Source organism: Gorilla gorilla, chromosome 18 (genome assembly GCF_029281585.2).
Source record: "Gorilla gorilla gorilla isolate KB3781 chromosome 18, NHGRI_mGorGor1-v2.1_pri, whole genome shotgun sequence".
Lineage (NCBI taxonomy): Eukaryota > Metazoa > Chordata > Mammalia > Primates > Hominidae > Gorilla > Gorilla gorilla.
In genome coordinates, this window is record NC_073242.2 from 4,531,254 (window position 1) to 4,558,699 (window position 27,446).

General features: G+C 57.3%; 2 protein-coding genes across 3 annotated transcripts in view; both read right to left on the minus strand.

Moving 5' to 3' along the window:
• LMF1 (lipase maturation factor 1) overlaps positions 1-27,446 on the minus strand; it is a 77,139-nt gene that overhangs the window by 44,997 nt on the left and 4,696 nt on the right. For both annotated transcript variants that reach the window (XM_055364858.2, XM_055364859.2), the window contains exon 2: positions 9,468-9,616. In XM_055364858.2, the coding sequence (XP_055220833.2) occupies positions 9,468-9,479 (12 nt within the window). In that variant the 5' untranslated portion in view covers positions 9,480-9,616. The remainder of the gene's footprint in view (positions 1-9,467; positions 9,617-27,446) is intronic.
• LOC134757518 (serine/arginine repetitive matrix protein 2) lies at positions 1,293-4,208 on the minus strand. Its single transcript, XM_063700311.1, is given in 14 exon segments — positions 1,293-1,523; positions 1,852-2,129; positions 2,223-2,362; positions 2,415-2,611; positions 2,613-2,633; positions 2,635-2,732; positions 2,780-2,874; positions 2,906-2,965; positions 3,057-3,195; positions 3,290-3,529; positions 3,532-3,745; positions 3,747-3,798; positions 3,846-3,970; positions 4,191-4,208. Coding segments are annotated over 14 exon segments (1,908 nt in total).

Genomic DNA, 27,446 nt, shown 5'->3' on the forward strand with positions numbered 1-27,446 from the left:
TCCCTTCCAGACAGAAGCCAGGTAGGGAGTCGGGGGAGGGTTGGGAGGGGGAAGGTACAGAAAACAGATTTCCAGCTTTTCAATTCTCCATGGGTCAAACTAAAAATCAAGTGGTCTCCTCTACTGATATTGTCCAGGTCTGAGAATTCCCAGCAACAAGGACCCTGGCTCAATTCCCAGAACATACGCAACCGAGAGCTCTGCACCCCAACCCAGCCCAGTTCATCAGGAGGAAGTGATCAACGGTGGTTTGGCTCCAGGGGGCCTCATGGAAAACCCACTCTCTGCCCCTGTGCAGGTGGCACAGAGGTGCCGGGACACAGAGCTGTGGGCTCCACCTACAGGGATCTGCTGCGTGCCGGCCACAGAGTAGGCAGACCCACCCTGCCCTGAGATGCCGATGCTCTGTCCTCACAAAACCAGGATGGGGAAAGAAAGGGGAAATTATTTTTTTAAATAGCGTCATTAAAGGCCATCTGTTGCCTTCAACGCTGTGACTTGATGGCCACGCCATTGACCACGTCCTGAGTGAAAGAGACCTTCACTTTGACACGATTGAAATAAACTCATTGAAAGCAGAAAACCCGAAACATGGGGGAAATGCTCCAGGGTTCCAGGAGAAGCCATCTGTGTGTGCAGCCCCGGTAGGATGTAGGCTGGAGGCGGCCCTGAGTCAGGAAGTCCGGCGAGGCCATCTGGGTCCACGTGGCTTCTCGGTGCTGTCCCCGCAGCTTGAGGCAAGGAAGGTGGAGAGGCGCCGCCTGCCCTGCCTCTGTCTGCAAGGAACCGTGGTGACTCCATAATGGCTCTGGCCCAGCCCCAGGAAGCCATGACCCGTACAACCTGAGGATCCACGAAGCCCAGCCAGGGCTGGCCCTGAACCGGGTGGAGAGCCGTGGGGGGTGGGGTGGGGGTGGTTCTTGTTCCAGCGCAGTCAGGTGGCAGCTGACCCACACATACAGCCAGCCTGGCCACCAGCACCGGGGCCCTGTCTGTTGCCCCAACCCGCTGACACCCTGTGGCAGCGGGAAGCTCAGCTGTCCTGTGCATGGCACGGCCACGGGTTGGGCTGAGGATGCCCACTGCCTGCCGCTCCAGGGCCTGAGGGGAGCTCTGGGAGCCAGGCTTGCTCTGCCACACGCCTGGGGTGGACAGCCCTGGGCCAGCGCAGCAGCCGGAGTGAGACGGAGCAAGTACAGTGAGTGCCAGGCTCTGCTCCAGCCCCCGCAGGCCAATGCTTCTGGCCTGGCATTCTCCCTGACTTGTCAGCTTCCCAGCTCAGAGCCCTCACCTCACCTCACACTCCTGGACATCAAGGGGCACCAAGAAGCCACTGAGGGAACACAGCGTCCCCCGCCTTGCTGGAGCCCACGAGAGGATGCAGCTTCCTGCAGCTGCACCCTGGGGGCTGCCTGTTTCAGGCTCTGGCTGGGCTGATTGTCTTTCCAGGGCTCAAAGCACATGGTTTTCATCTGGTGCTCAACCCAGGGAAGGCCGAAGACAGTCTGGCTCAGTGTGGTGACCTCTGCACTGCCTATGGGGACGCCCGTCTCTGCTGCGTGGTGGTGACCTCTGCATCGCCCACAGGACGCCTGTCTCTGCTGCATGGTGGTGACCTCTGCACTGCCTGTGGGGACGCCTGTCTCTGCTGCGTGGTGGTGACCTCTGCACTGCCCGTGGGGACGCCTGTCTCTGCTGCGTGGTGGTGACCTCTGCACCGCCCGTGGGGACGCCTGTCTCTGCTGCATGGTGGTGACCTCTGCACCGCCCGTGGGGACGCCTGTCTCTGCTGCGTGGTGGTGACCTCTGCACCGCCCGTGGGGACGCCTGTCTCTGCTGCGTGGTGGTGACCTCTGCACCGCCCACAGGACGCCTGTCTCTGCTGCGTGGTGGTGACCTCTGCACCGCCCACAGGACGCCTGTCTCTGCTGCGTGGTGGTGACCTCTGCACCGCCCGTGGGGACGCCTGTCTCTGCTGCGTGGTGGTGACCTCTGCACCGCCCACAGGACGCCTGTCTCTGCTGCGTGGTGGTGACCTCTGCACCGCCCACAGGACGCCTGTCTCTGCTGCGTGGTGGTGACCTCTGCACCGCCCGTGGGGACGCCTGTCTCTGCTGCGTGGTGGTGACCTCTGCACCGCCCACGGGGACGCCTGTCTCTGCTGCGTGGTGGTGACCTCTGCACCGCCCACAGGACGCCTGTCTCTGCTGCGTGGTGGTGACCTCTGCACCGCCCGTGGGGACGCCTGTCTCTGCTGCGTGGTGGTGACCTCTGCACTGCCCGTGGGGACGCCTGTCTCTGCTGCGTGGTGGTGACCTCTGCACCGCCCACAGGACGCCTGTCTCTGCTGCGTGGTGGTGACCTCTGCACCGCACAGGACGCCTGTCTCTGCTGCGTGGTGGTGACCTCTGCACTGCCCGTGGGGACGCCTGTCTCTGCTGCATGGTGGTGACCTCTGCACCGCCCACAGGACGCCTGTCTCTGCTGCGTGGTGGTGACCTCTGCACTGCCCGTGGGGACGCCTGTCTCTGCTGCGTGGTGGTGACCTCTGCACCGCCCGTGGGGACGCCTGTCTCTGCTGCGTGGTGGTGACCTCTGCACCGCCCACGGGGACGCCTGTCTCTGCTGCGTGGTGGTGACCTCTGCACCGCCCACAGGACGCCTGTCTCTGCTGCATGGTGGTGACCTCTGCACCGCCCACAGGACGCCTGTCTCTGCTGCGTGGTGGTGACCTCTGCACTGCCCGTGGGGACGCCTGTCTCTGCTGCGTGGTGGTGACCTCTGCACCGCCCACAGGACGCCTGTCTCTGCTGCGTGGTGGTGACCTCTGCACTGCCTGTGGGGACGCCTGTCTCTGCTGCGTGGTAGTGACCTCTGCACTGCCCGTGGGGACGCCTGTCTCTGCTGCGTGGTGGTGACCTCTGTATCACCCACAGGACGCCTGTCTCTGCTGCGTGGTGGTGACCTCTGCACCGCACAGGACGCCTGTCTCTGCTGCGTGGTGGTGACCTCTGCACTGCCTGTGGGGACGCCTGTCTCTGCTGCGTGGTGATGACCTCTGCACCGCCCACAGGACGCCTGTCTCTGCTGCGTGGTGGTGACCTCTGCACTGCCCGTGGGGACGCCTGTCTCTGCTGCGTGGTGGTGACCTCTGCACCGCCCACAGGACGCCTGTCTCTGCTGCGTGGTGGTGACCTCTGCACCGCCTGTGGGGACGCCTGTCTCTGCTGCGTGGTGGTGACCTCTGCACTGCCTGTGGGGACGCCTGTCTCTGCTGCGTGGTGGTGACCTCTGCACCGCCCACAGGACGCCTGTCTCTGCTGCGTGGTGGTGACCTCTGCACCGCCCGTGGGGACGCCTGTCTCTGCTGCGTGGTGGTGACCTCTGCACTGCCTGTGGGGACGCCTGTCTCTGCTGCGTGGTAGTGACCTCTGCACTGCCCGTGGGGACGCCTGTCTCTGCTGCGTGGTGGTGACCTCTGTATCACCCACAGGACGCCTGTCTCTGCTGCGTGGTGGTGACCTCTGCACCGCACAGGACGCCTGTCTCTGCTGCGTGGTGGTGACCTCTGCACCGCCCACAGGATGCCTGTCTCTGCTGCATGATGGTGACCTCTGCACTGCCTGTGGGGATGCCTGTCTCTGCTGCGTGGTAGTGACCTCTGCACTGCCCGTGGGGACGCCTGTCTCTGCTGCGTGGTGGTGACCTCTGTATCACCCACAGGACGCCTGTCTCTGCTGTGTGGTGGTGACCTCTGCACCGCCCACAGGACGCCTGTCTCTGCTGCGTGGTGGTGACCTCTGCACTGCCTGTGGGGACGCCTGTCTCTGCTGCGTGGTGGTGACCTCTGCACTGCCCACAGGACGCCCGTCTCTGCTGTGTGGTGGTGACCTCTGCACTGCCCACAGGACGCCTGTCTCTGCTGTGTGGTGGTGACCTCTGCACTGCCGTTCTTGTGAGGAGGAAGTATCTCAGTTTAATTTCAGCTGTTCTTGTGGGGAGGAATTGTCTCAACGTAGATAAGCTCGGCATTTCCCTAATAGCCAGTGCATCTGAGGGATTTTTCAAGTGCTGTGAGAGCCATTTGCATGTTTCCTTTTGTGAAGTGCCTGCTAAAATCCTTTCCCTCTTTAAAAAATCAAATTATCTTTATTATTGAACTTTATGAATTCTTTATGTATTCCAGATACAGGTTCCTTGTCAGGCATAACGGCATTGTGAATATTTTCTCCTGATCTGTGCCTTGTCATTTTCTCGGTGGTGTCTTTTGAAGAACAGAAGACTTTAATTTTGAGGAAGTCCAATGTATGTGTTTGTTTCTTTTTCTTTCAGGGTCTCACTATGTTGCCCAGTCTGGGCTTGAACTCCTGAGCTCAAGGGACGCTCCTGCCTCGGCCTCCTAACATGCTGGGGTTAAAGGTGTGAGCCACTGCACCCAGCCATTTTCTTCTTTTATGGTTAATTTTTTTGTGTGTCCTAAGAGACTCTTGCCTATCATGACATTACAAAATATTCTATGTTACCTTCAAGAAGTGTTAATAGTTTTAGCTTTTATGTTTGCAATCCATCTCAAATTAACGTTTGTGTGTGGTGACGGAGGGGGGTTCACTTATCCAGGTGCATATCCAGAACTTCCAGCACCAACTGTTGCAAAGGCTTCTCTCAGTTGAATTGACTTGGTGGCTTGTCCAGGAATCATTTGATCCTGACTTTGGTGTGGGACTATTTCTTGGTTCTCTATTTTGCGGATGCAGCTATCTGTCCTCACGCCTTGTGATGGTTAATACTGAGTGTCAGCTTGATTGGGTTGAAGGATGCAAAGTACTGATCCTGGGTGTGTCTGTGAGGGTGTTGCCAGAGGAGATTCCTATTTGGGTCAGGGGGCTGGGGAAGGCAGACCCAAGCTTAATCTGGTGAGCACCATCTCATCAGCTGCCAGAGAATATAAAGCAGGCAGAAAAAGGAGAAGAGGGGAGACGGGCCTATCCTCCCAGCCCGCATCTTTCTTCTGTGCTGGACGCCTCCTGCCCTCAAACATGGGACTCCAGGTTCTTTCATTCTGAGACTCGGGACCGGCTCTCCTTGCTCCTCAGCTTGCGGGCAGCCTATCGTGGGGACTTGTGATTGTGGAGTTAATACTCAATAAACCCCTTTATATATATATTTATCCTGTTAGTTCTGTCCCTTGAGGGAACCCTACACACACCTGTGTCACACTGTCTTCATTATGATCATTTTTCAGTAAATCCTGGAATCAAGTAGTGTGACTCCTCCTGCAACTTTATTCTTCTTCAAAATTGTTTTGGCTATTTAGGTCCTTGGCATTTCCATATACATCTAAGAGTCCGTTTATCTATTTCTGGAAAAAACAATCCTTCTGGGATTGTTTGGGATGTCATGGAATCTATAGCTCAAACTGATGACGATGGACAGTTTAACAATATGAAGACTGATTCATGAACATGGTATACCTCTCCATTTACTGAAGTGTTCCTTACTTTCAGCAGTGTGTGGTATCTTTCGAGGCATAGAGGCTGCATTTCTTTTGTTAAAATTTCCTATTTTATGGTTCTGAATGTTATTATAAATGCTATACTTAACATTTTCATTTTGACATTTTCTCCCAGCATATAGAAATATAACTGATTTGCCGGGTGCAGTGGCTCACGCCTGTAATCCCAGCACTTTGGGAGGCTGAGGCAGGTGGATCACAAGGTCAGGAGGTGGAGACCATCCTGGCTAACACGGCGAAACCCAGTCTCTACTGAAAATACAAAAAATCAGCCGGGCATGATGGCAGGTTCCTGTAGTCCCAGCTACTCAAGAGGCTGAGGCAGGAGAATGGCATGAACCCAGGAGGCAGAGCTTGCAGTGAGCCGAGATCGTGCCACTACACTCCAGCCTTGGTGACAAGGCGAGACTCCATCTCAAAAAGAAAAAAAAAAAAGAAATACAACTGATTTTGTGTGGTGGCCTTGAGGCCTGCAGCTGACGTCCAGCTCCGGCGGGCATAGAGGCTGTGGCTTCTCCTTCCCTTCTGCTTGGCACCCTCATCTGGAGGGTCACGGGGCTCCCCCGGAGATGGCTCTGAGGAACCCAGTGGTTAGGGCATCTGAAACCCTCCAGGCCAAAGAACCACAGGTGCTGGTTTCTGAGTGAATCCGCCAAGCTGACGGTGCGGCGCTGGTTCTGACCCAAGTGCACGAGCAGGGGAAGGGGTGTGCGTGCCTTCCTAGCTGGCTCTGTCCACAGGCGCAGTTCCTCATCAACAGGTGGACACTCTGCTGCTGTTGCTCTTTCTTATCAACTCACCCTCTGCTTTCCACCAAAGGAACATTAATCACACCCAACATAGGAGTCTATCAAGTAATTATACCTTTTAGTGCACCTGATAATTTCTTCTCCAGCTGGCACTAGCAATCACTCAAAATGCTATAAAAGGTGCTTCCCATGAGCAGATGAGTCCCTGCATCCACTAGGCATTGTGGGAGCTGTTCAACTCTTGGCACCAGGAGCTTTGCATACAACCACCTGGCGGCTCCTCTGCGGGGCCGGCTCCTCTCCCTGGAGCTCTGCTTCTCTCCCAGGGCTTCGGCCTGACAGCGCTTCCCCCGCACGGCTGCTGTCCACAGAGTCCTTTGAAATGCTGCATACACGTCTGTGCATATTCAAGCCAGCAGAGGGTGGAACCTAAAACTAAGCCCTGGAAAGATCAGGACCCACAGCCTGTGAGAGTATCTGTATTCTGGCTGGAGACAATGAAGAATTTCAATGTCCCATTAAAAGGAGCCATGGAAACAACTCTAGTATTTCTAATTAAATGGAAAAGTAAACCCAGAGACAGCATCCCACTTTCCTGCAGGATCTGGATGCCGGGTTGCAGCTATGCCCTCCTCCAACAAGCCATGGCCAACTGTCTGCAGCCACTCACCCACCCCTCAGCCAGGACCCTGCCCGACACCACATCCAGAAGGCTCTGCAGCCACTCACCCACCCCTCAGCCAGGACCCTGCCCGACACCACATCCAGAAAGCTCTCCAAACACCCCACCCACCCATGTTTCCCTCCTGCTGTGCCATGGCCCCGAGCACACCCGACCGGGCAAGGAGGCAGAGATGGGAAGGCCCTGGCCCTTGACAAGCCCTGGGGGCCTGCTCGTGCCCTCGAGGGGATGGGGCAGGTCAGGCCCTGCTGCCTCCAGCTGCTTCCAGTGCCCTCCCCAGACACCTGGCCTCATGGGCAGAGACTGAGCTCACCAGCCCAGAGGTCACCACGCTGCAGCATGTGAGAGCGGCTCCTGGGAGGCGGAGTCACCCTGCAGGGTTCACACAGTAAAAACAGTGAGGACCTAGAGTAAGCACCCAAGACTCCCCACAGCCCCAGAAAACCAACCTGTCAGGGACGCCCTGGTGCCCGCCATCCACAGGTGTGCCGTGACATCGCGGACGGGTGCCCACCACCCCCGTGCGGCTGGGGCAGGAACACCTGGGTTGAAGCTGGCATGCCACAGAGGGCAGAGAGGAAAGCTGGAGGCTCCCTGCCTGGGACAACCCTCTGGACACCTTGTCCTGGGGGGTGAGAGGGCCCCTGGTGTTGAGGTCCCTCTCTGTGGGTCTCCTGCTAGTGCAGCTGAGCTTGCAGTGACCCCTCCCAACCCCAGCAAGTGCTCATCATGAGAGGCCATGTAACCCTCCCAGAAAAGGAATAAAGGGAATTAGGTGCTCGCATACCACCAGGGAGCACCTCAAGAAATGGCCAGTTCACTCCATGCATGGCTGACGTTTCTGCAGCACTGGCTAAGGGCTGGCGCAAGGTGAGACGCAAGGGATGTGAGTGAGGGGGAGGGAAAAGGAGGGCGCTGGGGAAGATGGGAGCCACAGGGGGACAAAGCCCCGAGCTGAACGAGATGGAAAGAAGAGCTATGCCCAGACATGGACGTTATGATGCAGGGAACACACGGTGAGGAATGGGCCCAGACAGCCCCTCACAGTGCACCAAACCACACTAAACACTACACCAAGCCACGCTACACAGAACCACGCTACACGCTACAGAGCCGCGCTACACGCTATACCGAGCCACACTATGCAGAACCACGCTACACGCTACAGCAAGCCACACTACACACTACACTGAACCATGCTACACGCTACACCGAGCGACACTTCGTGCTACATGATACCCCAAACCACGCGGAGTCGTCGCTTCCTGAGTCCGTGGCCAGTGCTGTCTCAGGACTGGGTGTCCAAAGGGTCCGCAGCTGCCCCGGGGGGACAGGGTGAGAGGAGCTGCCCAGCACTCGGGCCCCCTGCCTGCGGCATGACCGGAAGCTGAACACAGGCATGGCAGCCACGCCTCGAGGCCAGGGAAGGAAGAGGAACGTTCCGGACTGAAGGAGTGGCCAAGACGGTGGCACACTCTGGCCGTGACCCTGGCATGAGCGCGCTGTCGGGTGGGGCAGGCACAAGTTCCTTGGGGCAGTGCCCAACTCTTCCGTACGTCTTCAGCGAATCCTCCACGAAACACTTAAGCAAACAGATGCTCAGAGAGCATATCTGTATGACATGGTTTCCAACACAAAAACATGAAGATTTTATCATTCCAGCACAAAATGAAAATCTTACTACCAAACCATGTGAAGCGGAAGAGCAGGTGAGAGCTGCGTAGCTCTGGTCAGTGTGGCAGACGTCAAAAGGACCACGTCGCTCCTGCTTTTAAAGTGCACATCATGTTTTTGTGAACTCAGAGGTCACATTACTGAAGTTGAACAGGGGGCTGGCATGTGATTCACGGTTTGCAGGGCAGACGCAGATGAGCAGCCCCTGGCTGGGCAGGAAGCACGCGCAGCCTGCCGCCCCCACACCAGGGCCCAGGAGGGAACCCACCACCCCCACCCCGGGGCTCAGCAGGGAACCTGGACAGTCTGGTCGTCCCGAGAGACGTCAAAGCCAAGCAGGCAAAGCACCCGGGAGGAAGGACGCAGCCAAGAGACCATGAGGAGGCCGCGCTTTCCCTGAGCGTCAGGACGGCGGGTCTCATACCTCCCTCACCCTAATATGTCTGCCAACGTGCCCACCACGGCCTGAGACTGTCATTTAAAAACGAGCTCTGAAATATTTTGGACACTCCGGGAAGCAAAGGAGGGCTGGTGGGGGAAGCTCAGGAGGGCTGGTGGGGGAAGCAGGGCGTCCAGTGCTCCTCTGAGTCTCCTCCTGAAACAGACTCAGAGGTGTGGTTCTGTCCCAGAAACAGGGATCATGAACATGCCCGGGAAAAGCCAGCCTGTCCCCAGCATTCAAACACAGGCCCCTGAAGGGGCAGAAGAGTGCGCAGCTGGCCAGGCCAGGCCGACAGGAGGACAGAGGGCAGAGGGGGAGGAAGGAAACAGCCTCACCTCTCCTAAAAGCCGCACAGGTTACAAGAGCCACTGTTATTCCCCAAACACCATGCGGAAGAGCTCCACTTACTGCTCCGAGCATGATCCTGAAGATCAGCCACCGGAAGCCCCACAGGACAATCCGGGATGTGGGGGTGTGCTGGGGCAGCCTTGACAGCGTCCACAGCGGGCACAAGAAGATCCCCAGGAACCCCGTCTCCAGAAGCTGGGACTCCCATCCTAAAACAACGAGACATACCAAAGGTGAGTTAATGGAAGCCACACATTTCACAAAGAAACCATTTCAGAAACTCAGTTTAATGGAGACGGTCCTTGAGACAGGGCTGATCTTGCTACTGAGAGGCACCAGCCCCCACGTATTAGTCTCAACATCGACACGCAAGGTCAGGTCTGCAGGAGTGGGAGCTCTGGCGTGGGACCCAGGGCCTAGGTTGGGGCTTCCTGTGACCTCAGCACCCTTCGCCCTGGAGGGAAAGGCCCCGCTCTGAGGTCCGCCACCTGCCACCCTGCAGGACGCTGCACGGACCTGACATCTGAGAATGCGCCCTGCAAACATGCTGCCGGCAGACTTTGGGGGAAGCCTTTCCCCTCCCATAGGTTTGCATGAAAACAGCTTTCACCTTCCTCCCAGCCCAGAAGCAGCATGGGGAGGCAGCAATGGGGAGGCAGCACTGGGGAGGCAGCACTGGGGGGGCAGCACTGGGGGGGCAGCACTAGGGGGAGCAGCACTGGGGAGGCAGCAATCGGGGGGCAGCAATCGGGGGGCAGCACTGGGGGGGCAGCAAGGGGGAGGCAGCACCGGGAGGGCAGCACTGGGGGGGCAGCAATGGGGGGGCAGCACTGGGGGAGGCAGCACTGGGGAGGCAGCACTGGGGAGGTAGCCCAGCCTCCATGTGAGGCAGCGTCTCCCTCTGGCCCTGTCCTTCCCAGATGGGCATGGAAGCCAGGCAAGGATGCAGAGGCAGGTCATGGTGGGTCCACACGGAACCAACACTGGTCAGCCCCTCACAGGCCCAGGATAAGGCAGCAGCTCTGCCACTGGATGCGGGGGACACGTGGGGGCCCAACGGATTCTTCGCACTGGAAACCCAGCATAAGAATGCGGATGCGGGTTGCCATCCCAGTGCTATTCTCAGAGGTGAAGCCACCGTGAATGTGGCTGCTGGAAACTGCCCACAGCTCGCATCTGTCAATGGAAGGTCACATCCCAGGGCCCCAGAGACCCCACAGGCCGGGCTCCCTCCTGGGCTCTGAGGATGCTGGATGGGACAGAGGCCACCCGCTGCCCAGCATGACAACGATGACACGACTCACAACACCACAGTGTCTATGCGCCACAGAGCGGATGCAAGAGTGCGGAGGGGATGCAGACAGAGACTCGCAGGGGCAGCATCTACACACCACAGAGCAGATGGGAGAATGCGGAGGGGAAGCGGACGGAGGCTTGTGGGGGAAGTGTCTACCTGCCACAGAGAGGACGGGAGAGTGCGGAGGGGAAGCGGAGGGAGGCTCGCGGGGAGCTTCCTCCAACCAGTGGTGCAACTCATCTCTACCTGAGATACTACAGTAAAGTCAAAAGCCCGTGAAGAAGCTGCTACAGCAGCACTGGATTGTAACCCAAAGTACAAAATAAACGCCTGCAAATCCACACTGACGTGCGCCAATTACTGAATAAACAGATCGGCGTGCGTGGAGGCAGCGCGACCCTGGTCTCTGAATGGACAGACGGTCGGTCCTTATGCTGCCCCGGCTTATGGAGGGCACAGGCTGCCAAGCTGACACCTGCTGGTCTCTCAGCGGGACCCCCTCCACTTCGCTCACGCCCCAGGCTCGCTGGGCCCCATCTTCCCCACGGAAGCCAGAGCCGCCTGGCTGGCTGGGCCTTGCGGACACCCTGGGAAGAAAAGGGTTGCCCTGGGCCCACCTGCTTCTGTTTTCTTTGCTTGGGTCTTGAGGAATTCCAGCAGCTGCGCGGCGTGCACAAGGGCTGCCATTGTTCTCCGCCTCAGCGTGGCGGACAGTGCGTCCCCAGGAAAGTCAATAAGCAGCACGCTGCCAGGGCGGCCTCAGCGCCAAGGCCAGGGCCAGGGCTCTCCAGGCAGCTCTCACCCAGCAAACACCAGCGCTGCCTGAAGCGAGCCCCAGGCACCTGAACGAGGCGGCAACACGCAGGGCCACAGCACACGCTGCCGCTGCCGGGGAGAGGAGCCGTCCTCGCCCCCGCCTCAGTGCCTTTCCCGTTGCGCAGCTGCACGCACTGCCTGCTGGGCGCCAGCATCTGCACGCCCTGCTCTTCCCCAGGGACCTCCCTTCCCTTTAGCCAGGGGGACGGCTCCGGGAGGGCCCCTGCTCCACTCCACGGCCCCGGCGTCGTTTCCACCTCGTGCTGTGCTGGGCCTTCCGGGAGACTGAGCACAGCCCCGTGAGGAGCCTGACGCGTTCTGCCTGGGGAACGGGGCAGTAGCTCTCGTGGGAAACATTCACTTCCACGGCCGCTGCTCTCCTTCCTGTGACACAGACAGCGTTGGCCCAATCAGCGGAGACGCTGCATGTGCAGGGTCCAGGGAGACGCTCCTGAGCCCTGCCCGCTGGACAGGGTGCGACGCCCCACTCCTGCCCTGGTGCCTCGCCCGGTGCACCCATGTTAATGGCTCATTGCCTGCTGGATGCCCTGATGCTGGTGCAGAGGAAATGCAGGTGCCCCAGCACCCAGGCACAGGTGGGCACTGGTGCTTCTCAGCTGCCCTCCCCCTCAGGATTCACACAGATCCACAGCCAGGCTGGTGCCCAAGGCAGGAGCCTGTGGCCTGCAGGCCCAGCCAGCGCTGCAGGTAACTGTACTGTGCCATTCACAGACGTCTCGGGGCATCAGAAAAGGCAAAAACAAGGATGCAGCCTCATAACTGCCTTGCTGGAGACAGTTTAGGGTTTGAAGGCTCTGGATGTCAGGTCTGCAGCCACAGGAGGCGTGGGGCACACAGAAGAGAGAGGCTTCGCCGTGGGGCAGCCCGAGGCACATGGCGAGGCCAGGGCCAGACCTGCAGGCCCCCGACACCCCGACAGGGATTCTGAGGCCTCGGTTTATAATGGAAGTTTAAGATGAAATACCTGGAAGAGAAAATCTGCAGACAATGGCGAATGCCACATGGCACCTCTTGGAGTGGCTTCCCAGAGCTCTAGACTTTGGAATCAGTTCTCACCATTGTTGATGGACCGCGAGGCCTGGGCGGCTGCAGCTACACGCACGGTCTTCTGAGGCCCTACGAGATGCTGAGCCCTGGGGACAGGGATATCCCCGCCACTGCAACCTGGGCCACCCCTGTCCCCTCCTGGGAGGGGAGCAAACGTCTCCACCACTGCAACCTGGGCCGTCCCTGACCCCTCCTGGGAGGGGAGCAAACGTCTCCACGTTGAAGGGGGACTGCAGGTTGCTTCAGTACAAACCCTTCCAGCACCCTGTGAAGACAGCCCTGACCCAAATGGGGATAAGGCTGGGCAGGCCAACACCTGGGGAGGCTCCCCACACCCGACCTTCCTGCTCTGCAGGACACAGACCAGATGCTTGCTCGTAGGGTCCACGAGAGAATGCACACCGCTGTGGGCCCTGAGCCCCGTGATCGCTCCAGCTCTCCAAGTGAAAAACCAGACACGCTCCCTCCCTCCCTTCCATGACCATCGGAGACACACTCCCTCCCTCCTTCCCATGACCACTGGTGACACACTCCCTCCCTCCCCATGACCATTGGTGACACACTCCCTCCCTCCCTCCTTCCCATGACCACTGGTGACACACTCCCTCCCTCCTTCCCATGACCACTGGTGACACACTCCCTCCCTCCCTTCCATGACCATTGGAGACACACTCCCTCCCTCCTTCCCATGACCACTGGTGACACACTTCCTCCCTCCCCATGACCATTGGTGACACACTCCCTCCCTCCCTCCTTCCCATGACCATTGGTGACACACTCCCTCCGTCCCTCCTTTCCATGACCATTGGTGACACACTCCCTCCCTCCCTCCTTTCCATGACCATTGATGACACACTCCCTCCCTCCTTCCCATGACCACTGGTGACACACTCTCTCCCTCCTTTCCATGACCATTGGTGACACACTTCCTCCCTCCTTATGACCATTGGTGACACACTCCCTCCCTCCCTCCCTCATGACCATTGGTGATGCACTCCCTCCCTCCCTCCCCACGACTATTGGTGACACACTCCCTCCCTCCCTCCCTTCCCATGACCATTGCTGACACACTCCCTCCCTCCCTCCCTCCCCATGACCATTGGTGACACATTCCCTCCCTCCCTCCTCATGACTATTGGTGACACACTCCCTCCCTCCCCATGACCATTGGTGACACACTCCCTACGTCCCTCCCCATGACTATTGGTGACACACTCCCTCCCTCCCTCCTCATGACCATTGGTGACACACTCCCTCCCTCCCTCCTCATGACCATTGGTGACACATTCCCTCCCTCCCTCCCCATGACCATTGGTGACACACTCCCTACCTCCCTCCCCATGACTACTGGTGACACACTCCCTCCCTCCCTCCTTCCCATGACCACTGGTGACACACTCCCTCCCTCCCTCCCATGACCATTGGTGACACACTCCCTCCCTCCCTCCCATGACCATTGGTGACACACTCCCTCCCTCCCTCCCTCCTCATGACCATTGGTGACACCCTCCCTCCCTCCTCATGACCATTGGTGACACACTCCCTCCCTCCCTCCTCATGACCATTGGTGACACACTCCCTCCCTCCCTCCTTCCCATGACCACTGGTGACACACTCCCTCCCTCCCTCCTTCCCATGACCACTGGTGACACACTCCCTCCCTCCCTCCCTCCCATGACCATTGGTGACACACTCCCTCCCTCCCTCCCTCATGACCACTGGTGACACACTCCCTCCCTCCCATGACCATTGGTGACACACTCCCTCCCTCCCTCCCATGACCATTGGTGACACACTCCCTCCCTCCCTCCCCATGACTATTGGTGACACACTCCCTCCCTCCCTCATGACCATTGGTGACACACTCCCTCCCTCCCTCCTCATGACCATTGGTGACACACTCCCTCCCTCCCTCCCTCCTCATGACCATTGGTGCCACACTCCCTCCCTCCTCATGACCATTGGTGACACACTCCCTCCCTCCCCATGACCATTGGTGACACACTCCCTCCCTCCCTCCCCATGACCACTGGTGACACACTCCCTCCCTCCTCATGACCACTGGTGACACACTCCCTCCCTCCCATGACCACTGGTGACACACTCCCTCCTTCCCATGACCATTGGTGACACACTCCCTCCCTCCCTCCCTCCCCATGACCACTGGTGACACACTCCCTCCCTCCTCATGACCACTGGTGACACACTCCCTCCTTCCCATGACCACTGGTGACACACTCCCTCCCTCCCATGACCATTGGTGACACACTCCCTCCCTCCCTCCCATGACCATTGGTGACACACTCCCTCCCTCCTCATGACCATTGGTGACACACTCCCTCCCTCCCATGACCATTGGTGACACACTCCCTCCCTCCCATGACCACTGGGGACACACTCCCTCCCTCCCATGACTACTGGGGACACACTCCCTCCCTCCCTCCCATGACCATTGGTGACACACTGCCTCCCTCCTCATGACCATTGGTGACACACTCCCTCCCTCCTCATGACCATTGGTGACACACTCCCTCCCTCATGACCATTGGTGACACACTCCCTCCCTCTCTCCCATGACCATTGGTGACACACTCCCTCCGTCCCTCCCCATGACCACTGGGGACACACTCCCTCCCTCCCTCCTCATGACCATTGGTGACACACTCCCTCTCTCCCATGACCATTGGTGACACTCTCCTTCCCTCCCCATGACTATTGGTGACACACTCCCTCCCTCCTCATGACCATTGGTGACACACTCCCTCCCTCCTCATGACCATTGGTGACACACTCCCTCCCTCATGACCATTGGTGACACACTCCCTCCCTCTCTCCCATGACCATTGGTGACACACTCCCTCCCTCATGACCATTGGTGACACACTCCCTCCCTCCTCATGACCATTGGTGACACACTCCCTCCCTCATGACCATTGGTGACACACTCCCTCCCTCTCTCCCATGACCATTGGTGACACACTCCCTCCCTCCCTCCCTTCCCATGACCATCTCCCTCTCTCCCATGACCATTGGTGACAACATTTTACTGCCTTGGAATCAGATGGAAATGTGGTTTCTCTGAACTAAATATCCGAGTGCTAATCAGTAATGTTCCATAGTGACTGACGCAGAGGGCCACACAGCTCTCAGCCCTAAATCGGCATCTCTAAGGACTCCGGCCTCGCTGCTGCCTGCTCGGATGGCCCAGGAAGGGCATCCCCCGAGGCCTGAGGGCTTGTAGGGTTTTCACCGTCCCGTGCTCCCTTCCTAGATGGCAGGGTCCTGGGCTACTTGTTTTAATACCACTGATATAAAAACAGCCAAAGAAAAACTCACCCTAGATCCGGCTCTGCAGAGCCAAGGGGCGACCAAGGGGTGACTCTGGGGACATTCAGGCTGGGTGGGCCCTGTGTGCATAGGTGTGAGGCATGGGTATGGATGGGTCTGAAACACCAGAGGAGCCAGGCGCAGGATGGGGGCAGAGGGCAGGCAGAGACCACAGGGTGGTGCGGAGAGCCCTCTTCATCCTCACAACGGCCGGGGTCCCTCACTCCGCGGCCAAGGTCCTAGGCACCTGCTCCCCAAATAAAACCCAGGCAGAGGTGCGTGCTCACCTTTCTTTTCTATTTATGGGAATCAGAGGTTGAGGAGGGACCCTTTGCCACTGAAGAACCAGAAGATTCTCCACCAAGAGGCGAGATCTGCGCCTGGCGGCCTGGGGCATGTGGGAACATGTGGAGGGGCACCTGGCGGCTGCTCTGGGCTGGGCTGGGCGGCCAGCAGCACACTCATGCACCACCAGCCTTGGCGACCCCAATCAGCGGATGGAGGGTCCCAGGCCAGCCTAGGGTCAGGGTGCACTGTTGGCCAGGCAGAGTGCTGGGGTGGAGCCTGAGATGGGGTTTTCCAGACGGAAGTCCTGGAGGCCAGCAGCCGTGTGGGACCAGAGACACGCAGGGTGGGGCGACTGCGGTGCCTCCGGCGGGTGAGACGAGCACCATCACCGGGGGCCAGAGCAGGTGAGACGCGGGGGCCGGGGCAGGTGAGAGTCAGCAGCTGGGGCAGGTGACACCCAGGCGCTGCCTGGCCACCAGTGAGGGGCAGAGGCTTGGAGGGTGCAGAAGGTGTGCAGGCTGGGGGCAGCCCTCAGGACACAGGCAGGGACACGGGGTAGCCTCCAGCACAGGGAGGGATGAGGGGCCAGTGGGTTGTGGGCTGAGCCGCCTCTGACCAAGGAAGAAACGTGATTTAACACAACGCTTTGGAGGTGCAAGTCACTGCAATGGCCACCGTAGGAGAGAACGCCAGTTGAGGCCTCATTAACTCTGTGGAAACTATTTTAGTTACTTACAGAGAGTCATTAAATATAGCACAGATGGATCCTTCAAAAATGACAGCCACCATCCACGTTAGAAACAGGAAATCCATTAAGTTCGCTGTTAAAATCGGGGACGAGGGAGCAAAACGCTTCCCTCTTGACTGCCTGTCACTCAGCTCTGCGCCGGGCCGCCCTCTGCCACCCCAGGGGCTTCTAATGGCGGCCCCAGAGACAGCTGGGAGCTTTTAAAAGTTTCCTTCGTTTTTACAGGTTATATTTTAGGCTGAAAAGTTACAAAATAGCACTGCAAATCTTACTTTGCACCATCACGGAACAGGGGCTGTGGGCTACAGACGCCCCTGGGGCTGGATGATGGGGGCTGGGGAGTTCGGCTCTCGCTGCGCGCCAGTGGCGGGGCTGGGCACTGGTAGGCCACACCCACGTGGCCCCGGGACACCAGGTGGCCTTTGTGATCCGCCCACATGCAGAGCCCCAGACCGCACTTCTCCATGTCTCTGGCCACGGGGAAAACATCTTTTGTGACCATGTTTGAAAAAGCTTCAGAGGGACAAGTGCGGGCTCTGCCACTGAGGCCTGCAGCCTTGGGATGCCTCGTTGGCTCCCTGGCAGCAAATGAAGGTACGTCAGGAACACCCCTCTCCTGGCAACTGGCCACGTCCCGGGTGTCCCCTCGCAGATCCCCTGAGTGTTGAGCTCCGGGTCTGTTATGGCCATTGCTCTGCACAGCCAGCTCTGGGATCCCCTGAGTGTTGAGCTGCGGATCTGTTACGGCTATTTCTCTGCGCAGCCAGCTCTGAGAGCATGAGTACGGCTCAGCGTCGGGGATGGAGACGCCACCCAGGGGCTGCCATGCTGCAAACTCATCTTGAAGGCAGAGCTAAAGTCACGCGTGTGGGGCCATCTGCAGCCCAGCACACAGAAGCAATCCTGTGCGGAACCAGGCCCAAAGCCACTCTCATCCCGGTACCATGGGGGACGGGTCACCACCATCTCACCTCCCCCAAGCACATGGGCAACACACAGCCATGGTGTGGCCGCACAGAGCACACGCTGCGCAGGCCCACGTGAAGAAATGCCACACGTGTGCGCTGCGGGCGGGCGCCATTCTGGGGCTTGTCCAGGCCCGCTGACCCCTCCGGCTCACTGGAGATAACCAGGCAGGGCTGCCCTCCCCTAAAAGACATGCCTGCCCCCGTACTGGGGCTGTTTGCAGGGGTGCTGGGAGGTCCTGATGTCAGCCCCACCCCAGAGGTGTTCCAGGGGACAGGAGTGCTGCTGTGCTCGCCCGGCACCCCTGGCCTCCTCCTGACCGTGGGCTCCTTCCCTCCTCTGGGATTGACCAGGCTGTGTCTGGAGTGGACTGCAGCTCCCTGGCCTGTGGTCACCCAGAGCCAAGCTCTGCACAGGAACCTCCAGAACCGGCCTGAGCTTCACAGCTGCATCTGCCCGCTGGCCATGTCTCACGTCCTGAGGACGTTTCATAGGAGGGTCGCCGTTGTGCTGCCCGCAAGACATACAGGTGCAGAGCTGGGGACATGGCGTCGGGACGTGGCGCGGGGCGGCTGGCTGGGTTAAACCAGAGATCAGATGGCAAACGAGAGGGCATTTTCTAGTAACCAGACATCTCTGAAAGTGCTGGTTAAGGGCTTTCGTGCTTTAGATAAAATTACGTTAACTGCACGCTCTCAGTTACGAGTAATTTAGCGGACTGTTACATATTTTAAGGCTGTCCGTGGGCGCTGCCGAGAAACAGGAAGTGGCCTCAGTGACCCCTGCGCCCGGCCGCGCGGCTTGTGCATACTTGGTTGCCGTGACAACCAGACTTCCTAGCCCCAGGTGTCCCTGTGGCTCAGCTCTGCAGGTGTCACCAGCTCTCGGGAAACAAATCCGCAGTAATGACCTTAGCTATCTTTATGGGTTTTGGATAAATACGAAAATGCTTCCCGTCCACGGAAATTAGACTTCGCGGCAAAGACTGTTTAGGATTAATGTATTCCAAGTATTTCACCTAAGTCAGGCTGGTGGGCACCACACCTTACCATTTCTTTGTCTTTTGTGTCCCGGGCATGAAAAATGGCTGAAGTGTGCCGAGCCTCCAAGCGACTCATGAGACCCCAGAAAAGTGCTGGCCATCGTGGGCTGCGGGGACGTTGTGCCCACGGAGCTGTCCTGGGTCACGGTGTGCCTCAAGGGCCCCGGCCCTTCAGGCCTTGAAGCACTCAAAGGCAGCCCACGTGGCTGAGAAGCACATTTTAAATCGCATTTAACTTTGGTTCACTTGGATGTGAATTTAAGTGACCATATGGGGGTGTCCCGGGGCGCACCCCGACTCTCATGTGGGGCCGGTGTCCCGGGGTGCACCCTGACTCTCAGCCAGTCCTGGGGTGGGCGCCTGCTCAGAGACACCTGTGGGATGTGGGTCTCACTCCCGAGCAGCCGTGGGACGAGCTCATGGCACCTGCTCCTCCCACGGGGCCTCCTGGGCTGGAGCCCGCACAGCCCAGCAGCATCCACATCCCTGCGTGACACCTGTGTAGGCAGTCGGCGTGTCGGCGTGGACTCCCAGGCTGCAGAATCAGGTGTTCCCCTCACCACACAGTCTCAGGAGACAGTCTGTTTTCACTCGCGGCTTTTCCAGACCCTCCCCTGACACTCGGCAGTCGGCGTTTCCAGGTGTGCTCAGTGTGGCCAACAGGCACCATCCACCCCACGTGGAGGGTGGATGACCCACGTCCAGGGGTTATGTGAGCTCACACACTCACAGGGAAGGAACGTGGGGGTTGGCACACCTGGGAAGTGGGCGGGAATCACCCCACATGCCCGGGGCAGGGGGCAGGGCAGCCCTGTGGCCTCTGCCTCATCTCTGTCAGGACCTATGGTGGACACACACAGCTCCCGCCCCACCTCCATCACTGCTGAGCCCCCCCGGGAAAGCTCATATCTCCGGCGCTCGCGTGAGGACAGCAGTGCCGGCAGCACCAGGGCACAGGCCCCACAGACAAGGGGCCTGGAGGCCGCTGGGGGCGTCCCACCCACAGACCCACTCTGGACAGTGTGCGCCCTCGGGGGCAGGGAGGGCGTCCCACCCACAGACCCGCTCTGGACGGTGTGCGCCCTCGGGGGCAGGGAGGGCGTCCCACCCACAGACCCGCTCTGGACGGTGTGCGCCTTCGGGGGCAGGGAGGGCGTACCACCCACAGACCTGCTGTGGACAGTGTGCGCCCTCAGAGGCAGGGAGGGCGTCTGGGCCGCAGTCTCATGTGGGTCACTCTCGGGGGCCTCGGGCAGCAGCAACTGAAGAAGGCAGCGACGACCTCAGGCCCACGTCCTGGAGGTCTTGGGGAGAAAGACAGGAAGTGTTTTCCTAGAAACACTGGTGTGCAGAGAGGACTGGGTTTCAGCTACAGCAGGTGGCAGGGCTGCCCTGGGAGGAGCCTCATGGAGACCCACAGACAGAACTTGGGGGTGAGGGTGAAGCAGCCAGCATCCACAATGGGCTCCCCACCCCACAGCTCCGCCCCGGGACCCCCTTCCTCCAAGGCAGTCAGGCTCCTGCCCCCGGCACCATCCTTCCGGCCTCGGTCAAGACTCTGCCCCGACACCACCTCCAGGGCCTTGCTGGACAGGACATCCACACTGGCCCCAGCCTGTCGGCCCCCAGCACAACATCTGCACCGGCCCTGGCCCGTCGGCTCAGCCCCCAACACGACATCCACAATGGCCCCAGCCTGTCGGCCCCCAACACGACATCCACACCAGCCCTGGCCCGCCGGCTGGGCCCCCAACAAGACATTCACACTGGCCCTAGTCCGTCGGCCCCCAACATGACATCCACACTGGCCCTGGCCCTCGGCTTGGCCCCCGACACGACATCCACACCGGCCCTGGCCCGTCGGCTCAGCCCCTGACACAACATTCACACTGGCCCCAGCCCGTCGGCTCCCAACACAACATCCACAGTGGCCCTGGCCTGTCGGCTCAACCCCCAACACAACATCCACGCCGGCCCTGGCCCGTTGGCTCAGCCCCCGACACGACATCCACACCGGCCCCAGCCCGTCAGCCCCCACAGCACGCACTGCATGTCCACATTCCCCTCTCTCCACACCACACCCCAAGCGCTGGCTCCGCACGGATGCAGGAAAGCATCAGGACAGGAAAGCGCAGGAAAACGTGCTTGCCAGGCAGGCAGTCTGGAGAGCTGAGCAGAGACGCAGAGTCTCAGAGGAAGGCCAGGCCCACTCCAGATCAAGAACTAAAATCTCCAGAGCACAAATGCCCCTGGCTGAGCTCAGCAGCAGAGTGGAGAATGAAAGAAAAGGCAGTGAACACAAAGACATAGCAGCCACAGTGACTCATTCTACAGATGAGAGGCTTTTAGAAAACACCACACAGAAGCACAGGGCCCAGGAGCTCGTGGAAGGCAGGGAGAGGCCTGATGTCCATGTCCATGGAGCCACAGGAGAGGAGAAAGAACATGGGGCAACCCCCCCAAATATTGGCAAAAATTATCCAAATTTGGTAAAAAGTAGGCATATCATAGTCAAAAAACTGGCAACTGAAGATAAAATCCCCAAAGCCATCAGAGAAACATAACACGTTACACTGGAACGTGAGGAATGACAGTCGACTTCCCGTCCAAAACGAGGGACAGATGGAGAGAGGGAGCCAGGCGCGGATCCTTCCCCAGAGGCCCCTGCACGCCCAGAGCAGGCATCTGCAGGTGTCTCCCGCAGCAAAGGACACCGCTGTTCTCCCCGGGGAGCTTCAGTGTCATCAGAGCCTGAAGGAGGAAGCAACTCGGCACCACCTGGCCCAGAGCAGGTGTGGCGGGAGCTGGCCTCGGTCAGCAGGTCGCCTGGGTCTCTGTCTCAGTGCTCAGCAGGGCGAGGACAGGACAGAACGGGCCCCATCACAGATTGTGCTTAGAAGGAACTCAGTAAAACAAAGACCATTTTCTTCTGGAGGCAACTCAAGGAGGTAAGACTGTGAGTCAAGCGCCTTGGAGGATAAGAAGTCCAGGTAAGTAGAAGGCAGGAGGAAGCTTCCCTAATATCACCTACAAATCTGCTTCCACTGGGGCATTCTGTTCCCCTTTTCAGACAGTGCAGAGCCCTCCTGTGGTGAACACAGTCGCCATACCCCTTCTTGAGGGGCCACTGGGTCCAAGACCTCCTGGGTGGGCACACGGACCTGCGCTCCCTGCAGAGACGCGGACAAGGCAGGCCCTGTGGAAAGTTCACCCGCGAGCCAGGCACCGGCACAAAGCCAAACCCCCTGGCGGAGTGTGTGGGGGCAGAGACAAAACGCTCCACGCATTCTCACAGGGACTCGCCCTTAGAACAAGACAGCTGTATCTCTGTACAAATGGGGGCGGTGACGAGTGGGGATGACGGGACTTTCTGGGGTGACGGCCACTCCCTATACCTTGATGGGGCTCGTGCAAGTTCTTTATCGAGGGAAAGACGCAGTGCGCGGTGAGTTCCAGCTAATGACGTGGGAAGCGTTGACACCAGCCCCACCCTGATGTGCGCTGAAGCACCGACGCAGGGACGGGGGACATGGGCGAGGAGACCCGCTATGTAACCACGCAGCAAACCCCGTGAACAGAACCTACGGCATCCAGGCAGTCCCTGTGCGGGTTTTACTATACAATTCTTAGGAGAAAAACAAAGGTTAAAAGGTTTGAAATGTAAAAAGATTGACTACATAGAAAATTTAAAAACAAAACAGAAGTAAGAGAATCTACAGAACTAGGCTTAGCCGCTGAGAGGTGTTAGCAAGGTCTGGGCGGAACATTAAAAATCCTGTGAGCGGGCCTGGAAACCAGCGTTCCCCACAGCTGAGGAGTAAGGGGAGAGAAGCAGCTGTTTATCCCAGATGAGGCCCAGAGAGACGCATTCCAAGCAGCCGACACGGGACAGAGGCGATGAGGGAGGGCGGCCTGGACAGAAAACTTCCAGGCAGATCGGGGCACCCTGTCTCGCAGGCCCAGCCATGCTCCTTGGCAGCAACCACCCAGGGGCTTTCTCACAGGCAGACCAGGGCAGCCTCTGGTCCCTGCACAATCTCGCCTCCACAGCAAGGTGGCAGAAGGCAGCCACCTCCCAAGGGGGGCCACAGAGGGGGTTCTGATCCAGCTGTGAGCTCTCACCCCCAGCCCACAGCGACCGGTAGCCAGGTAGGCAGAATGGCAGGCAGAGCGGCCACTGGGGAACTGATCCAGCAGGACCTGAAGCAGGGAGACAGCGCACGGGAGTCCACCTAATGCGGCCAGCCCTTGTGTGGACAAACAGCTGAGTAAAGGCATTACTAACATAGACGTGAAGAAAGTCGCCTCGGTTTGCGGGTGTGATGTGGTGCTGGTGTCGTGTTGTCGCGAAGGCCCTGTGTGAAAGTCGCCTCGGTTTTCGGGTGTGATGTGGTGCTGGTGCCGTGTTGTTGCAAAGGCCCTGTGTGAAAGTCGCCTCGGTTTTCGGGTGTGATGTGCTGTTGGTGTCGTGTTGTTGCGAAGGCCTGTCTTCAGGTGTACGAGGAGGTATTTCCAAATGCAGGAATGTGATGCCTGGGATCTGCGTCATGGCAAAACAGAGCAGGGGCAAGGAGTGTGGGGTGGATGTGGCAGCTGCTAACACCGGCACGGTGCACTGTGGCCTACGAGGGTCCCCAGCTGTCCACAGTTCATTCCTCCCCATTGCGTGGCTTCCTGAACAGCCATGTATCTCCCAACTCTGCCGGCTGAGGGGCTGAGAAGCTGCAGCACCCCAGTAGCAACGGGCACCCAGCACCCACATCTTGGTCTCTAAACACCTTCCCCACTAAAGCATCAGGCTTCTCAGGGAAGCCAATAGTCCTGGCTACTCAGGAGGCTGAGGCGGCAGCACAGCTTGAGCCCAGTAGGTTGAGACTAGCCTGAGCAACAGAGCAATATCCCAGCTCTAAAAAAAGAGAAATCCTCCTTAAGAGCACTGCTTTAGAAGGACATGGAGGAGGGGCTGTGGACTCTGAGCCTTACCCTCAATACAATGAGGTCACCTGCTCCTGGGAACCATCTTAGGATCCCTGGAATGGGCAGAGGGACAAACTCATCAGTGGCACCCAATCTGGCAGAGTTAACCTGCCCCACAATCTCCAAATCCAGAGGCCTACAAAGCATCTGCTCCAAGCAGTAACAATGAGGTCCTGAGCGGAAATCTTCACAAAGTGGAGAGAAAAAACTGATGGATTGTCCAATGTGTTTGATTCTGTAAAAACAACAGTATTGGAAAGGGTTGACCAGTTGTGCTGGTAAAGTTGGAACAAATGAGTGAGATATGATCAGAGATGAAAAATGAAGCCAATCAAAATAGAAAAGGCAACTATGAACTCCAGGAAAAATGAAGAGTTATTAGAAAAAAAGTTACTATAGTTCACTATTTGGCTCAGCAGTCACAATATTTACAGAGTCAAAATAATGTAAAGACAATTAAACTAATAAAAATTATACTTGTGACACAGCTATACTGATGATGATGAGAAGAACATTAGGGTGTGTGAGGGCAATCCCTGTCGTTCATAAGAGGACATGTATACACAGTGTCTAACCGTGATATGCAAAGAATAACCCATATAAACCTATCAGTCAGAAAGACAGACAAATACCAGAGTTAAGTGCAGGAAGTGATAAAAGGGTTGTCTGGAGAACAGCATGTGGCTGAGAAGTGGTACGGCAAGGGCTTCTGTTTTTATTATAAGTCGTGTAATACAATTTGACCATTCATGCACATGCCTAATTTTTTTTAATAATTAAAAGAACAATCTTCAGGGCACATTGGCCACAGTGCAATAAAATCAAAGTTGAGAAACAAAAGGCCACCTGTAAAACCCTGAGCATGTGGCATTTTCGAAGCATTTCTCCAGGTGGTCCTTGGTCTACAGGCATTAGCGCTGAAGGTTATAAAACCACACCATCGGCCACTGTCAGGGGCAGCCAGGGGTCTCAGATGACAGGGTAGGGCAGGGACATAGCCAGAAGTGGGTAGCCGCCCTCCAGTTGGCTTTCATTAGAGAAGAAGAGACAGAACATAGCTGAACCAACTCCAGGCACTGGAAATGATAAACCACTTTCTCCCAGAAAAAGCAAGCAACTACAAGAGGCAAAAATGAATGAGCTAGAGTATATTTTAAAATTCTGATAGATAAAACCAGCTCTTTGAACAGACCCATAAAGGGGATGATCTATGGCGGTTTAGGCAAGGGAAAGTGAGGAAAAGGAGGAAACAAGTATTAAGGCCCAGGCGGGAGAATGGATGCAGACCTGCTAGGGGGTGGTAAGGCCACTGCACAGACTGTGCCCTCCAGCCGGCAGCAGTGGGGGGTGGAGGGGAGGAGCACGTGCAGTCAGACCCCCATCCGCAGAGTGCTGGGAGCAAGTCCCCAAATGCCTGCTGGGCTGAGCTGCCCCCTGCGGAATGGGTGGTGACAAAACCGCCCTCTTCAGCCACACAGGAAGCCCCTTGCTCACTGTCACTGTCACTAATCCACTACCAATGAAGAGCAGATGCCACCAAACATCCTGCATCCATACAGTCTAATAAAAACAATTAAAAAGCCATGTTGAAGATTCTAGATTAAAGCCACCCAAGTGGATTCAGCACTGGAAGTATGAATCACAGCAACAAAACAGTTCTTCAGTAGTTTAGAATTCTGCATAGTAAAGAGAATTTTTTAAAACAGAAATGGCTAACAACGTGATGGGAGAAATTCAAAACCAACAAAATGTTAATGCTCATGTGAATGAGACAAAATGGCCTTTAAAATCTATTTTCTGGAAGGGCGTGCTGGCTCATGCCTGTAATCCCCTAAAGCACTTTGGGAGGGCAAGAGAGGAGGACAGTTTGAGCCTAGGAGTTCAAGACCAGCCTGGACAACATAGCAAGACCCTGTCACTATAAAAAAGAAAATAAAAAAATTAATCGGGTGTGGTGGTTCATGCCTGTGGTCTTAGCTACTTGGGAGGCTGAGGTGGGAGGATCACTTGGGTCTGCGGAGGTCGAGGCTGCAATGAGCCGTGATTGTGCCAGTGCAGTCCAGCTTGGACAAGAGAGCAAGGCCCTGTCTCTGAAGAAAAACTATATATATATATGCTATTCTTCTAGGTTCAACTTAGTAATTTTCACCAGATATTAGTAAGTGAAAAAAAAGGGAATGAAAGAAATGTATCTAACATGGCCCTGTTTGAGTAAAGCAAACATTTACCCCTAAATCCTGTATGTGCATCTGCATGTGTGTCTATGTGTGTGCATGTGTGCATGTGTTTGCATATGATCTGCATACGTGTCTATCTGTACGCATGCGTGCACGTGTGCTTGCATATGGTCTGCATACGTGTGTGTGCATGTGTGCACACGTTTGCATATGATCTGCATACATGGGTCTGTGTGCCCATGTGTGCACATTTGCATATGATCTGAATATGTCTGTGTGTGCATGTGTGCACCTGTGTTTGCATATGGTCTGCATATGTGCGTACGTGTGTGCACACGTTTGCATATGATCTGCATACGTGGGTCTGTATGCACATGCATGCACCTGTTTGCATATGATCTGCATAAGTGTCTGCATGTGTGCACGTGTTTGCATATGATCTGCATGTGTGCATGTGTGCACGTGTGTTTGCATATGATCTACACATGTGTCTGCATGCACACATGCACATGGTTGCATAGGATCTGCATGTGTGTGCACATGTGTGCACGTGTTTACATGTGATCTACACACGTATTTGTGTGCACACATATGCACGTGTTCGCATGATCTGCATACATGTGCATGTGTGCACGTGGGTTTGCATATGGTCTGCATATGTGTGTGCATGTGTACACGTGTTTGCATATGATCTGCATTGTGTCCATGTTTGTAGTTTGCATGATCTGCATACGTGTCTGTGTATGTCCATGTGTACTCGTGTGTTTGCATAGGATCTGCACACGTGTGTCTGTGCGCATGTGCGCATGTGTGTTTGCATATGTCTGTGTTTGGGTACAAATCTGAGTTGGCATGAAGATAAGAATGGACAGAACCAGGAGGTTAACATAGGGTGGATGAAAAAAGACTACCCTAAAAACAAGTGCCCACCAAAGTTGTGCATGCACACGTGTGAAGAAGGTGGAACCCAGCACCACGGCACACACCCTAAGGGGTCCCGGCGTCCACCCAGAGGCTTCCTCTCCTCCTTCACTGTGCTGGCTGCATGCAGGACCCCAGGGACCCTGCAGGTCACAGCCAGGATGTCAGCTGCTCCCCGGGTCCCAATTTGCCACCTCTCCTCTCCACAAGTCCTCCCCTTCTAGCCACAGGAGTCCTCCCCGGGCAGCACCCCGGGCCTATGCTGGGGTCCCTGTGGCCCAAGAAGACAGCCTGGCAAGTAGTGACAGAGAAGCCACCAGGCAAGAACACCACTCCTGGAGCCAAAAAACACCCCGAGACCCCAGTGGAGAGCACTGGAGGGTCCAGAAGGGCCACTGCACCCAGGCAGAGA